Genomic DNA, 14,751 nt, shown 5'->3' with positions numbered 1-14,751 from the left:
AACACTTGCTATGGCAGTCTCATTCATGAAAGAAAAGGTAGTGAGTAACTATCATGGTGAAATAAACAGATTTGCCTATGTAAACTATTAAATGGAAGAATTATTTAAATTACAATGCCAATTAAAATGGTGCCTCCGTAGCCAGGTGGGCAGGAGCAGCAGTGCGTAGTACATGCTTCTTGATTAGACCAGGGTTCGAGCCCGTCACAACCAAATACGGAAGATGCGGAAAGGTCAAGGAATGACCGCCGCATATCCCCGGAGCAATATGGCCTTAGTTGCTAATGCTCCTAAAAACCAAATAACTACAACAACAGCCAATTAAAACAAACAAAAAAAAAAATTAAAGAATTCACTGAATGATTTTCATATTACAATATGACATTATGGAATGAACTGTATTTTTTATTTACTATGGTTTGCCATTTTGAATTTTTCACTAATGTGTGTTTTAAAAAACAAAATGGTAAATTTTACCTCATCTTTTCCTGGACATCCTAAAAAGAATTCTTCATCACTAATGGGGGTACTTATATAGGATTGCAGCATATTCTGTCTCAAGCCAGTTGGGGGCTCATTGGTCATTTTTACACCATTTTGGAGAACGCTAACAGGAAACTAAACATATAATAAAGTTTATTTGTTAACAATAGTTACTTGAAAAACTAATGAATAATTTATATTATTTCAAAATTATACTAACTACAAATAATAATTTACAAAATTAAACACTCTTATAGCACATTAAAGAAATTGTTACAAACTGCAAAAGGTAATGCTGAGGAGGTGCCAACTGACACTTTCATTCAAGCCAAAATTAAAAAATCGTAATACCAAATAAAATAAATAAATTAAAAATATGGTCCCTGCTGCTTATCCATTCTTTTCAGAATAGATAGCAAAGTTCTGCACTCACCCAAGAAAGTACAGAAGCATGGTCTCCTGCTTAAAGAATGCTAAAATTACTATTTTCTCATTTCCAGAAAAAAGTAAGGAAACCCCACCACCATTATCTAACCCAATGGGTGAATACCTACATAAAAATAAAAATACAGGTAAGTTTAAGAGAACCACAGTGACCACTTCTTCAAGGAGACATCGGTCCTGCAGAAATTCCCAAAACACTATCATGGTCTGCTAAACAGCAAAATAACCATGGATGTCCCCTATGAGAGTGACTGAGATAGGCTCAATGCAAAAATTAGCCTTAAATATGATTAATCCAAATCTTTTTTGAGTTTATTCATGTTTGGTTTTTTTTTTTTAAATTTTCAAAATCTTATAATTTGGTATTAATTTGTTTTGCTGCTTTGCAGTTAGTAGATGTTCCACAGGGCCAATGCCTCTTTGAAGAAGTGGTCACTCTGGTTCCCCTAAACTTTGCTGTGATATTCTTCTTAAGTGGGTGTCTGTATTCACCTGGTGTGTGTGTGTGTGTGTGTGTGTGTGTGTGTGTGTGTGTGTGTGTGTGTGTGTGTGTGTGTGTGTGTGTGTGTGTGTGTGTGTGTGTGTGTGTGTGTTTTCTGCAGTAGTTGTAGCATTTTTTAAACAAAAGACCATGTCTCTGCTTTCCTGGGTGAGCATAGGCCCCGGCTCATCTATTCTGTAATTTTTAATTTTTGCTTGAATGAAGGTGGCAGTTGGTACCTCTCCACCATTACCTTTACAGTTTGAAAAAAAACTATAACCATATAACAGTGTTTAATTTAGACACTATATTTAATTTACATTTCAGTGAACTACAAAGTTATTTTAAAATTATACTGAGTAGAAAATTATTATTTAAAAATTAAACATAAAATATGCCTTATCCCTTTGCAGTCCAGCATTATTTTCACTGTCTTTCCCATGTAGTACAGCTTTATCAATCAAACAAATGACTAGTTAGCATTAGCATTAGCATTAGCATTAGTAGAGGCATTTGATGCAAGAAAGCAAGCTTATGCAGCATCAGCCAAAAAAAAAAAAAAAAAAACCCACTTCCACTTCACCCCTCTGTTCGTTCAAAATACCTGTCCAGCTGAGCCTTAAACTTATTTAGGCTATCAACTTCCACGACAAGGGATGGAAGTCTGTTGTTGAAATGTGTCAGTTGAAATGTGATGTTCAAAAATTATTTATTTTTGGGTTTACATAAACTCATATATAAAACAACATGGTAATACAGTTTAAAAGCTCTAATGCAATATTTCTTCCTGGAAGAAAATATTCACAAAATCTTTCATCCAAATTATTCAAAATGTTTTTTACTTGAAGCCCCTATTTTGAATTCCTTGTTAGTTCTTTTGTGGGTGAACAGAGATGCAACATCCAAAATATCTGCAGAAATCCCTTCCTGCTAAATATAGTCTTTAAAAATTTAATTCTGTCTGTCCATACTTCAGCTCAATATTTCTTTATATTAATTTTTTTCTGATAACAGAGAGCTATTAAGTGCTTGATAATTCCTATATTCTATTATATCATGAAATCAACATTGATTACCTTTATTTTTGATATAGGATGCTTCTTTTTCAACCAACTCTCCTAGTCCTAGGTTTGGAACACTATTTTTCTGACAGTGGGGAAGATGTTTAACATTTTTTATAAATTTTATATCGCCTTTACAAAAAATTGTTAATGCGTTGGACTAGGACAGTTGGCTGAAAAAGAAGCATCCTATATCAAAAATAAAGGTAATCCCCGTTGATTTCATAATTAATTATTTTTCATTTAGTCCCATGCTGAATAATACCTGCAGAAATCTCCTTTAGTTCATTTTGTGAACCGAAGGAGAACTAAACCTAAACCCAGTTACACCATATGGAACAATCAGAAACTATCTCATTTGTAAGAATTTTTCCCCCCCTCAATTTCTTCAGGAAGGTCTAACAATTTTTCCATCAGAAAGGCCCTTTACTAGAACTTGATGGCATGCTAAATATGTCACAATAAAACAAGTTACTTTGAGACTTCTACACTGAAAAAAAAAAAAAAAAATGCCACTGCCATTAACTACTGAATAAAAACATCAATAAACGGCCACTTAGTTTTTCAGATTTATATGAAGTATAAATGGATGACAGTACAGCGGAAAAGCAGATTTTATAATCGGAACTGCTAACAGTCGTGCCAATTCCGCATTGGAGCCGAGAAGGGTAGGAGAAAAAAAAAAAAACAAAACACTGCCTACCATTATCTATTAAATATAAATATTGATTTAGTTTTCATATTGTTTATATGAAATCTAAATAGATGGTAATACAATTATTGTGCCAGTACAGCTGCAAAAAAAATTCCGTAATGGAAAACGCTGATGGGCATGCTGGATGCAATGTTGGACCTCAAAGGGTTAATTATGATATTTTGTAAATCAAATTTTAAACAGGTAAATCACAAATATACAATATCACATTCTTGAAGAATAAGTATAATTTAATTTTTTTTCATAATTTAATTTAATTTTTTTTCATAATTTAATTTAATTTTTTTTCATAATTTAAACTAAATTTCTCCATAATGAACAACAGAAGACATGTCCAGTGGGGAAAGAGCTGCTTCTGACTTTTGCGTTTATTCCTATATTTTAATTCTGAATGTGGGCAAGATCTTTAGTCCCTATGCTCTTGTAATGCAAAGTATATAATTAGCTAAAATGTTTTTTTTTTCACCTGGAGTTCTGCTTTCATGATGTCAGCAAGCAATTAATTAGAATTTAGAATTTACAAGTATTACATGGTTATGATTTACCTTTAATTTGTGTCCTGCAGGTTCAAGCTAATGACAATGATAGCATAGAATAGCAGACTTTTGATGCGATCTTGTGTAATATGCAGAAAGAGTTCACCTTCTTCCATTATTCTGCCTTACTAACATATATACAATTTTAACTTGAATTAATTAAGCGAAAATTAAATTTAAAATAATTTAAAAACCATTTTACCAAAATCTGATGGGGAAAGATATTAAAATCACATAAAAAAGGAAATCAAATGAAAGCTAAAGTCTTAACTGGGGCACAAAGCTTAACATTGCTTTTCAAACTTGTATAATATATCTTAATATATAATTTATACTATATTATCAAGCTAAACCGTTTCTTAAAGGGAATATGGGAGGTGGGGAAAGATTTCGATCAAGTTATATCTGAATGATGCTTACAATAATAATATAACTAATAATATTAATAATAATACAATACAATACAATTTTTTTTGTAATAATAATAATAATAATATTACAACTAATATCTTAAATGATGGCCAATAGTCAGAAATAATAAATGGATGGCCTACATTAAGTGCATTAGACAAAGTGGAAACTAATTGATTCATCCCGATTCAATGAATCAGGTTAGTTTTGATTTGTAAGATCTAGTGGTAGATTGTGGTATTTTGAAGTTCTGTTTTAGTCTTGTGAAAACTCTTGAAATGGAATGAAAATACCATGCATATGTTACAATTTACAGTGAAGTTGCAACATCAATCAATCACAGACAAGGTGAAACAAGCGTATTATTTTTATTTTGGTTGCCATGTGGGTGATCAGGTTAAAAGGTAGGCACTGCATATATGTTGTATAACATGCTATGTAATCTGACTGAATGGATGAAGGGGAACAATTCTAAAATGCATTTTGCTGTTCTGATGATCTGGCGAGAACCAACAAGTCACCTCGTAGATTTTTATTTCTGCCTCACAAATTCTAAGGTGTTATCAAGGAAAAATAGAGTTAAAATAAAATACCCCAATCTTATATTCCATCCACAATAAGACGAGTACTACACATACTGGAACTCCTTATTTCTATTCCTCCACCTAGTTGTGAAGAAATTACTATTCTGGAAGAAGAGCAAGAGTCACTAGAGCCCACACCTGCCCCCACAATGTCTGGCCATCCTAGTTACAGTCTTGAAAATGACAAACCCCACACTTAATTGAGCAAAGTGAATTTAATGATTTGGTCAGGGATTTAAATCTTTCAAAGCAACAAGCTGAGCTATTAAGATCTAGGTTGCAACAGTGGAATTTGCTGGCAAAAACCATGAGGATTTCTGTTTAGAAACCGAAATGAAACATTTGCAGGTTATTATAAAATGGAAGGTTTTCTTTGTGTCTGCAAAGATGTAAACTGATCGATGGATGAACTAGGGTTTGAACATAATCCTGAAGAACAGAAATTATTCATTGATTCTTCTAAACTCAGTTTAAAAGCAGTTGTGCTACACAATGATAATATCAAATTGTCGGTCTCAATGGCTATGAAAGAAACCTATGATACCATGTCATTGCTATTAAATGCCTTAAATTATAAGAAATATTGTTGGAAAATCTGTGGTGATTTAAAAGTAATCGCTTTGTTGATTGGACTACAGGGTGGTTTTTACTAAGTATTGTTGTTTCCTGTGTTCATGGGATAGTCAAGCAGTAGAACATCATTATATTCTGAAGGAATCCCATTGCAGAAGAACACGTTCCCAGGAAACTTAACATGAAATGCACACCTTTAGTGAAATCTGAAATGGTGCTTCTTCCACCTTTGCACATTAAGTTCAGTCTCATGAAAAATTTTGTAAAAGCTTTGGACAAAAATAGTGAAGGTTTTGGGTACTTAAAAAGCCATTTTCCAAAAATTAGTGATGCAAATTTGAAGGAAGGTATATTAATAGGGTACTTAAAAAGCCATTTTCAAAAAATTAGTGATGCAAATTTCAAGGAAGGTATATTAATAGGCCCCCAAGTTAGACAGCTTTTAAAGGATGAAATCGTTGACACTAAACTTAATGCCACTGAATTAGCTCTATGTAAATCCTTCAGAGCTGTTGTTAGAGAGTTTTTAGGTAACAACAGAAGACATGTTTGATATCATATACTTGGATTTCAGGAAAGCTTTTGATACTGTTGCACATGGTTGTTGTTGTTGTTTGTAGGTTTTATGGTGCAAGGGCAGTAGAGTAACATCACCTAACTATGGTGATGTTATTCAAATTTATACTGCATTGTACAGTTTTATCTGTTTGAGGAAACCAAAAATTTCGGTTACATGTGGTGTGTCTGCTAGGAGGTCAGAAATGCTGAAAGAGGTGTTTGTCGTGGAAAATAAGGTAAACATAGCTTGTTGATCAGTATTGTATTTAAGGCAATCAATAAGTACATGCTCGACAGTGAGCTGAGTGTTGCACTCTGTGCACCATGGTGGATCAGTGCCTGCAAGAAGATAGAGATGAGTCAGGTGCATATGACCTGTTCATAGTCGAGCTAGTACTACTTCTTCATGTCTATTCTCACGTGTACTCGACTTCCAAGGCTTGAGATCTTTCTTTATACAGAGCAGTTTGTTACCAACTTGATTTTGCCAGATATGTTGCCATTGCTCAACTCTGTGCTTCTTTATAATTAATTTGAAATCAGAGAGTGGTATGCTAAAGGGTTGAGCTACAGGATCTGTAGCAGTTTTAGCAGCTAGGTCAGTACATTCATTTCCAACAATTCCAACTTCATTTTTGTTGGACCAGAGATCCAACAAAAGAGAATTTGTTGTTTGTTCTTATTTAACTTGGTCATGGTGTTCAAAATGTGTACGAGTAAGGGGTTATGATGATTTTTATTCTGCTGTACAGCTTGAATAGCACTAATTGAGACTGTGTAGATAGCGGTGTGCAAAATATTTGCTGAGAAGGTGAAATTTAATGCAAAGTAGATAGCATAGAGTTCTGCAGTGTAGCTACTGCATTCAATGGGGAGTTTCTTAGCTACAGTAAGGTTGGGAAATACTACTGGTGCGCCACCATGGGTGTCAGTTTTAGATCCATCTGCATAGATTGGCATGTACTCTGCATGCTGGGTACTCTGCTTGATGGGTTCTCAATGCAGCATGAATTTGTAGTATGTTCTAGTTTGTTGTAGTATGTTCTTGTTTGTTTCCCCCAATGATGTGAGTGAAAGGTCACACAGCGGTACGTAATACATCCAAGGTGGAACTGTATGTATAGTGGCCGGCTGTGTCATGCTAGGGTCAATTTGCCCTAGAGGGAATGCAGGCATATCCCTCTTGATGGATTTTTAGATGGGTAGGCTCTGTAAGGATTTTCCCATTTGGGGAAGAAAAGTCCATTCAGAGTAGGGTTGTCCAGTTGCCCTTTGACTTTTGCTGTGTAGTTTAACAGAAGCATTTGTCTAAGTAGATGTAAAGAGGTTTCAGTTGCTTCATCATATAAGCTCTGAACTGGCGACGTACAGAATGCCCCTAGTGCAACACGAAGATCCCGTACACCATTAATATGGTGTACGGGATCAAGCCAACGTAAGGCACTTGGTCTAGCAGAGCGTGTAACGGTCGGCTCCCCATGTTGTGCCAGATAGTAAACTTAAGATGTTTAGCTTCTTAAGGCAAGTAAACCGGAGCTGTTTTATATGTTCGAGGAAAGTAAGTTTTTGGTCTAGAACCACACCAAGAAGGCAGACACTGCGAACCACTGGGATCATTTGATTTTCTAGGTGAAGTTCTGGGCCTGGATGTAGGTTACACTTCCTACAGAAGTGTATCCCAACAGTCTTTTGGGGCAAGAGGTGAAAGCCATTGTTTTGTGACCATTTTACAACTTTGTTGGTGGCACCTTGCAGCTGTCTTTCTACCATTCGCACATTAGGCAAATGGCAGGAGACACTGCCATTCACAGTGTCTCCTGTGAATGGCATACAGGGTAATGGACACTGTTTGTGGTAGACCCTGTGTTATGGAGTTCATTATTATGTTAAATAGGGTGGCACTCAGTACTGAACCTTGTGGAACTCCTTTTTCCTGGATAAAATTTAAAGATAACTGGTTGTTGACTCTAACTTGAAATGAGCAATGGTGTAGGAAGTTTCTGATAAACTCTGGAAGGTGTCCGCATAGTCCTAGATCGTATAGGTTTCGCATAATGCCTTCCCCTTAACAAAACCATGCTGTGTCTGAGTTATAACTGAAGTCTTGTCTAGCTGATCCTGCAGTGCTTCTTTAACCAGTGCCTCCATTAATTTTCCTGGAACAGAAGTTAAACTCACAGGTCTATAATTACTTGTGTCAGCCTTTGATCCTCCTTTGTGAATTGGGGTCACATTTTCACATCTCCAGTCTGTGGGTACCTCCGCTGAGTCCAAGGAAGCTCTCATAATTATGACTAAGGGGTTTGCTGCATACTTCCTTTGCTGCCTCCGTTAATATAACTGGATAGATCCCATCCACCCCACACGCCTTTCTTGTCTTTATATTCAACAATTTCTCCTCCACTTTACTCTCAGTTATTACAAGATTCTCTAGCTTACTGCCAAAGTTGAATACACCTCTGGCATTTCCCCTTGCTGAATAACTTCCTCATGTGTGAATGTTGATGCAAAATATTCATTTAGTTTGTTAGCTACCTGAGCAGGATCATCAACAGTTGACCCATCAATATCAAGTGGACCAATCTGATTCATCTCCTTCCTTCTAGAGTTCACATAAGTAAAGAACTCTTTGCTGTTTTTCTTTGCATCCCTTGCCAAAGATTTCTCGTAATCTGCCTTAACCTGCCTAACCTCCTTTGTAACTTGGTTACAGATCAACTTGTATCTATCATAGGCTTTTGTGTCACGTGTTAATTTGTATGTATCCCATGCATTTTTCTTCTCTGCCATATGTCTCATTAGTTCATCTGACATCCATTTAGGCCTAAACCTTGAACAATATTTCTTAGTTGGTATGTAAAGCCTAGTAGCTTCCAAGATAAGTTCTTTGAAAGCTTCCCATTTTGAATTTGCTTTTGGTAACATCATCAGTTGGTCCCACTGTATAGAATTTAAATACTGTCTCAGTCCATCATAGTCGCCTTTACAAAAGCAATAACCCTTTCCTTTACCCCTAATGGTAGTTACCTCTTTGAGTAAATCCCACTTCAGTACACTCTGATCACTTCCACCTAGTGGTTCATTTATCTGCAGATTCTTAATGCATGAAGAATCACTACTGATAATCAAATCAAGAGTATTACTCCCTCTAGTTGCCTCCCAAACATGCTGATGTAGAAAACAATAATCCAGTAAATCCACAAAAGCCTTGCTAGTGTGTGAGTGACCAGCCCCCAAATTCCAGTCAATATCTGGGAAATTAAAATCCCCCATTATAAGACTCTCTGATTTACTGGCCCACTCTATTTTCCCTGTACAGTTTCGTATTATACTCATCAGAGTCATTAGGCCTATAGCACGCTCCTACTCTCAATTTTGATCTCCCAATGCTTATGTCACACCAAGTTTTGCTTTTGCCCGAGCCTGTTTAAAGTAGATGAGATTTGCAGTTGTTGGAAACTTCCTGAATATGTTCCATGCTTTGTTCTTTTTCAGGCACGCTGCATTCATCATTCCACCAAAATTTTGAGCATTCTGATATTTTATTGAATTGTTTTGGATTCGCTTGGTCTGCTGCCTGTAGTATTTTGTTAGATATATATTCTGTGGCTAAATTTATGTTTGCTTGCAGGACCTGCTTTTCTTTCAGTATTGCTAGTTGTTTGTATATATCCCATTTCGCTTTCGAAAAGTTCCATTGGACAGTTCTGTTAGAAAAGTGGGGGAACGTTTGTATTTGTCCGGCGCATTAGCATTAGTAGAGGCATTTGATGCAAGAAAGCAAGCTTATGCAGCATCAGCCAAAAAAAAAAAAAAAATAAAAATAAAAAAATAAAAAATAACCACTTCCACTTCATCCCTCTGTTCATTCGAAATACCTGTCCAGCTGAGCCTTAAACTTATTTAGGCTATCAACTTCCACGACAAGGGATGGAAATCTGTTCCACCAACCAACCACCCGCTGGCTAAAGGAAAATTTCTGCACGTCTATCCTACATCTGTCTTTCCTCAATTTGAATTTATGCCCTCTCAGGTGATTATTCTGAGCAAGAGGAAGAATCCCATCAGCATTGAGCATGCTCAAACCATTCAAGACTTTATACACCTCTATCAGATCACCTCGCTGGTGCCTAGTCTCGAGACACTGTAATTTGCAAAACTTAAGCCTTTCTTCATAAGAGCACCCCTTTGTTTCATTCACTAATCTTGTTGCCCTTCTCTGTACTCGTTCCAGCAGCTCTACATCCTTCTAGAAATGAGGCCTCCAGGCCGCATTTCAAGAAGGATGTAGAGCTGGATGTAGACTCACTTTATACAGTACTCTAGGTGTGGACTGACCATTGCCTTATACAAGGGAATAATCACCTCCTTATCCCTGCTAGAAAAATTCCTATATATCATTGACACCATGAGCTACTCTTGCAGCCCGTCTGCACTGTTCAGAGAACATAATAACTGTCCAATGGAACTTTCCGCCGCCCTCAGACTGTGCTTAACAGGGGGTGCAATCATGTTTAATGGTTCAATCTACCAGCAGATAGATGGCACAGCCATGGGTTCCCCTGTCAGCTCGGTCACAGCAAACATCGTGATGGAGGAGTTAGAGGGACGTGCGTTTACACACGCACCGGATCACATCGCCTTTTGGTGTCGCTACGTAGACGATGTGTTCGTAGTGATCCCTAGAGACTCAAGTCAGCGACTCCTAACCCACCTCAACTCACTGTCACCCTTCATAAAATTCACGGTTGAGCTGGAGTCGAACAACTCTATACCATACCTAGATACACTTGTCCGGCGCGAAGACACATGCTTGAAGACAACGGTTTATCGTAAGCCTATGTGTGCTGGCCAATTTACCAACTTCCAGTCAGCACACACACACGGGGCCACCTCCTCTCAACCGCCCGAACCTTGCTAACTCGCGCCTGGACACACTCCAGCTCTGCAGATGAAAGGCGCAAAGAGATCACCAGAGTCAAAGTAGACCTTACGAGGTGTGGCTACCCCATCGATGTCCTTAACAGATGTGATCTACAAGCACGCGACAACGTGACAACCAACAGCAACACCAACAGTGACGAGTCTTCCACGAGGGCATTCATCCCATACTACCCCAACCTGTCACAGCAGATCGGTAGAATCCTAAGATCGCATGGGGTGAAGTGCATCCAACTCCCAGGCAAGAAACTGCGTTCTCTCCTTTCCAACATAAAAACACCTGTCCCCACCCTTCTACAGAGTGGTGTGGTCTATCGCATCTCTTGCCGTGACTGCACGAGCTGCTACTTTGGAGAGACTGGTCGTCGTCTCGAGAAACGCCTCTCAGAACATAAAAGGGCGATCCGTTTGGCGGATGTAGAACACTCAGCTATTGCCGAGCATGTCTGGACAACCCACCACGACATCGACCCACACCGCGATGTCGTGGTTGTAGACAAGTCCCACCATTACTTAAGGCGCACCTGGTTGGAATCGTTAAGTATAAAATGCTCGGATACCTCGTTGAACAGGAACAGTGGTTGTCAACTTAACCCCATCACAGAAGCAGTAATTCTGTCCATAGACAAACGCTGGCCACGTCACCACCATACGTCACAGCCACAAACATCAACAAACAATTAACCACGTGTCTCACGTACCATCCTGGCAGTGCATCTCTATTCTAACTGCCATTCAAAGTATTTTAATCTGATGAAGGCTGCCACCCAGCCGAAAGCTAATTCATTTATCATAATTTTAATGCTCTGTGTAACAAAATAAGATAAATAAATTGTTCAGAGAACTTCATATATACCTACACAACCACCCCCAGGACCCTTTCATTCTCTACCACTGTCAGTGTAGTACCACAGAGTTGATAAGTTGCTCTGGGGTTGCTGTTTCCCGTATGTAGAACTTTACATTTGTCAATGTTAAACTTCATTTGTCACCTCTCAGCCCATCTGCTCAACCTTTCCAGATCCTGTTGCAGCAGCATAGTGTCAGTAGTGTCCTTGACAAACCTGCCAACCTTCGTATCGTTTGCAAACATGGACATTAAGCTTGATATATCATCATCAATATCATTTATAAATACGGAAAACAATAATGGACCCAATACTAAACCCTGAGAGACTCCACTAATAAAATTAGTTCACGATGAGCAGTATCTATTGATTACCACTCTCTGTCCTCTCCCCCTCAACCACCCCTTTATCCATAGCAACAATTTGCCTCCAATGCCACAAAGAATCACTACTGATAATCAAATCAAGAGTATTACTCCCTCTAGTTGCCTCCCGAACATGCTGATGTAGAAAACAATCATCCAATAAATCCACAAAAGCCTTGCTAGTGTGTGGGTGACCAGCCCCCACATTCCAGTCAATATCTGGGAAATTAAAATCCCCCATTATAAGACTCTCTGATTTACTGGCCCACTTTATTTCCCTGTATAGTTTATTATACTCATTTCCCTGTATAGTTTATTATACTCATCAGAGTCATTAGGCCTATAGCACATCTCAATTTTGATCTCCCAATGCTTATGTCACACCAAACTGACTCGACACTGCACTGTCCAGTGATGTCGACTGGCTTCACTTCCTTGGATTTTATGTATTTCTTAACTAATAGCATAACCCCTCCTCCCTTCTTATCCTGTCTATCGTTTCTGTAGACATTGTATTCCCCAAATTCCAGTTCTGCATTCCTTATATCTGTGTGACACCACGTCTCTGAAATCCCAACAATATCTGCCTTTGATGTTTTGAGCAATACCTCAAATTCATCAAATTTATTTACTAAACTCCTAGCATTGGTGTACACGCAAGTATACATGCACCTGTTCTTTTTCTTAGCTACCCTAACACAACCCATGTGTTTACTTGTACCCCAATGATTCTCAGCAGTCTCTGAAATATCCTGCATATCATTTTCCAGGCTGCCGCTCATTCCAATAGAAGCAGTTCAAGAATCACTTTCACCTCTGCCAGTGGCTACTGTTAATCTATTAGTCCTTGTATCCCCCCAATCTAGCAGTTTTCCGACCCACTTAACACTGCCTCGATAGCATCAGCAAACATTCTTGCACCCTTTCTATTTAAGTGTATCCCATCCCTGTAGAAGCAGTCTCTCCTGTTAACAAGTACAGACCAGGCTGAAAAAAATTCTACCCCTTGAGCCTTGCACAATCTTTCCAGGGCCGAATTGATCGACAGGGCTCTCATCATATACTCCCTCCTATCGTGTCTGGGCAGAATTGCAGACACTTTCAAATTCAACCCTAATTCACGGCTTTTTTTTCAACAGTGACCTGTACTTGTTAAGTAATTCCACTGGTCTCCTACTCTTAATATCATTAGTGCCAATGTGTACAACTATATCACCTTTTGTGCCCTTAAAAGATGATATCCGCTCTACGTCATCAACCTTTGCCCCTGGCAGACATACCCTGGTCCTGTTCCACCTATCCTTTTTACAAAGCATGTTTCCCGTTTCCCTGACAGTAGAGTCAACAACTACTGGTTCCTTCGGGACCAGCGCATTCTGCCTTGTGGACTGCCGTTGTGTTGCGTGATGACCAAGTGCAAGCTCTGGCATTGGTGTGGGCAGCTGAGAGCTTGATGGGCCCCTCACTTTTAATCCTTCGAGGGCATCCACCCCGTCCTTCAAGCTCTCATATAGGCCTATAACAACGCTGAGTTGTCGCCTGATTTCCTTACACTCCTTGCATCACGCACACACAAAGACATCCCCCATGGCAGTATCATGTCCCGTACCCGATCCAATGCTCCACAAACATCAAGCAAGTAGTGCATTTTAAAAGGCTGTGATTCAGAGGGCAACTGCCACCCTCAGTTCTCCCCCTGAGCCACGGCACTCCCTTTAGCTTGAGCCTTTTGCTTTGCTGCTCTGGTCTGAGTCATGATTTCGATTTAATTTCAATAAAAATTTCAGTTTCAGTACAAAATTAAAACCCTAAACTTGTATCCCAACACAGTTATAATGCTATATTTATCTATGTGTTATCTACAAAATCCCTTTATATAACTTCCTTATCAAGTTAAGTATTAATTATTTATTTTTACTAATTATTTATGTTACGTAACGTAAGTCGTTATATGTATAGTTAAAAGTACAATTTAATTGACAATGAAGTTCAACAAGATTAATAGATTTTACTGATTAATTGACAATATTATGTACTATACTATACTATATTAAGCTTATGCTATCTAGTTCGAGATATTTTGTATCACGTAACAATGGCGGCAAGTTACGAACGGTAAACACGTGGATTTGATACCCTTACTGATACTAAGTAATACCTACAAAATCTCTATCTAGGTTACTTTAAACTAAGTATCATAAATAGGAATATAAAGATACTCTAGAAAATAAGTTAATATGTCAATTTAAACTAATAAAACAGAAAATAAATCAGAAAAAACTTCTCTGTTCCAGGAGCGGCAAAAAGCTACATCCGCAAAGGCTACTCTCGTTCTAAAACCTCGTTCTATATCACTGGGTAAGTCATTACCCAGTGGATTGCTGTGAATAGTCCATCCAAATATAGGATATATGGATGCTGAGCATAGTGAGACATCTATAGCTGATGTAGATCCTGTAGGTAAGTGCGTATAGGTGTGTGCGCCATTATTGAGAGTAATAAAATTGTGCCGGTCAAGTAACTTTTCTATAATTTGTCCTCGTTTATCCATATTTTGATTTCCCCATAAAGGATGATGACTATCGAGGTCGCCTGGGATGAAGTAGAGTTGAGGAAGTTGTACCACTAGTACTTCTAGGTCGGTGTAGCTTATATTTTGATTAGGCGGTAAGTATAGCGAGACAATAGTCAAGTCAAAATTAACGTTGACTCACACTGCAACTGTCTCAAAGTTTGTTTTTAATGGGAGTG

General features: G+C 38.1%; 1 protein-coding gene across 1 annotated transcript in view; it reads right to left on the bottom strand.

Annotated features, from left to right (window-relative positions):
• Positions 1-14,751, bottom strand: part of LOC150086891 (dynein axonemal heavy chain 7-like) — a 1,233,418-nt gene that overhangs the window by 180,325 nt on the left and 1,038,342 nt on the right. Inside the window, exon 54 of the mRNA XM_090372313.1 lies at positions 478-618. Coding sequence (XP_090228439.1) covers positions 478-618 — 141 coding nt within the window. The remainder of the gene's footprint in view (positions 1-477; positions 619-14,751) is intronic.

Source organism: Mastigoproctus giganteus, chromosome 4 (genome assembly GCF_048544385.1).
Source record: "Mastigoproctus giganteus isolate SK-2022 chromosome 4, ASM4854438v1, whole genome shotgun sequence".
Classification (NCBI taxonomy): Eukaryota; Metazoa; Arthropoda; class Arachnida; order Uropygi; family Thelyphonidae; genus Mastigoproctus; species Mastigoproctus giganteus.
This window is presented reverse-complemented; position numbering and strand designations above follow the sequence as displayed.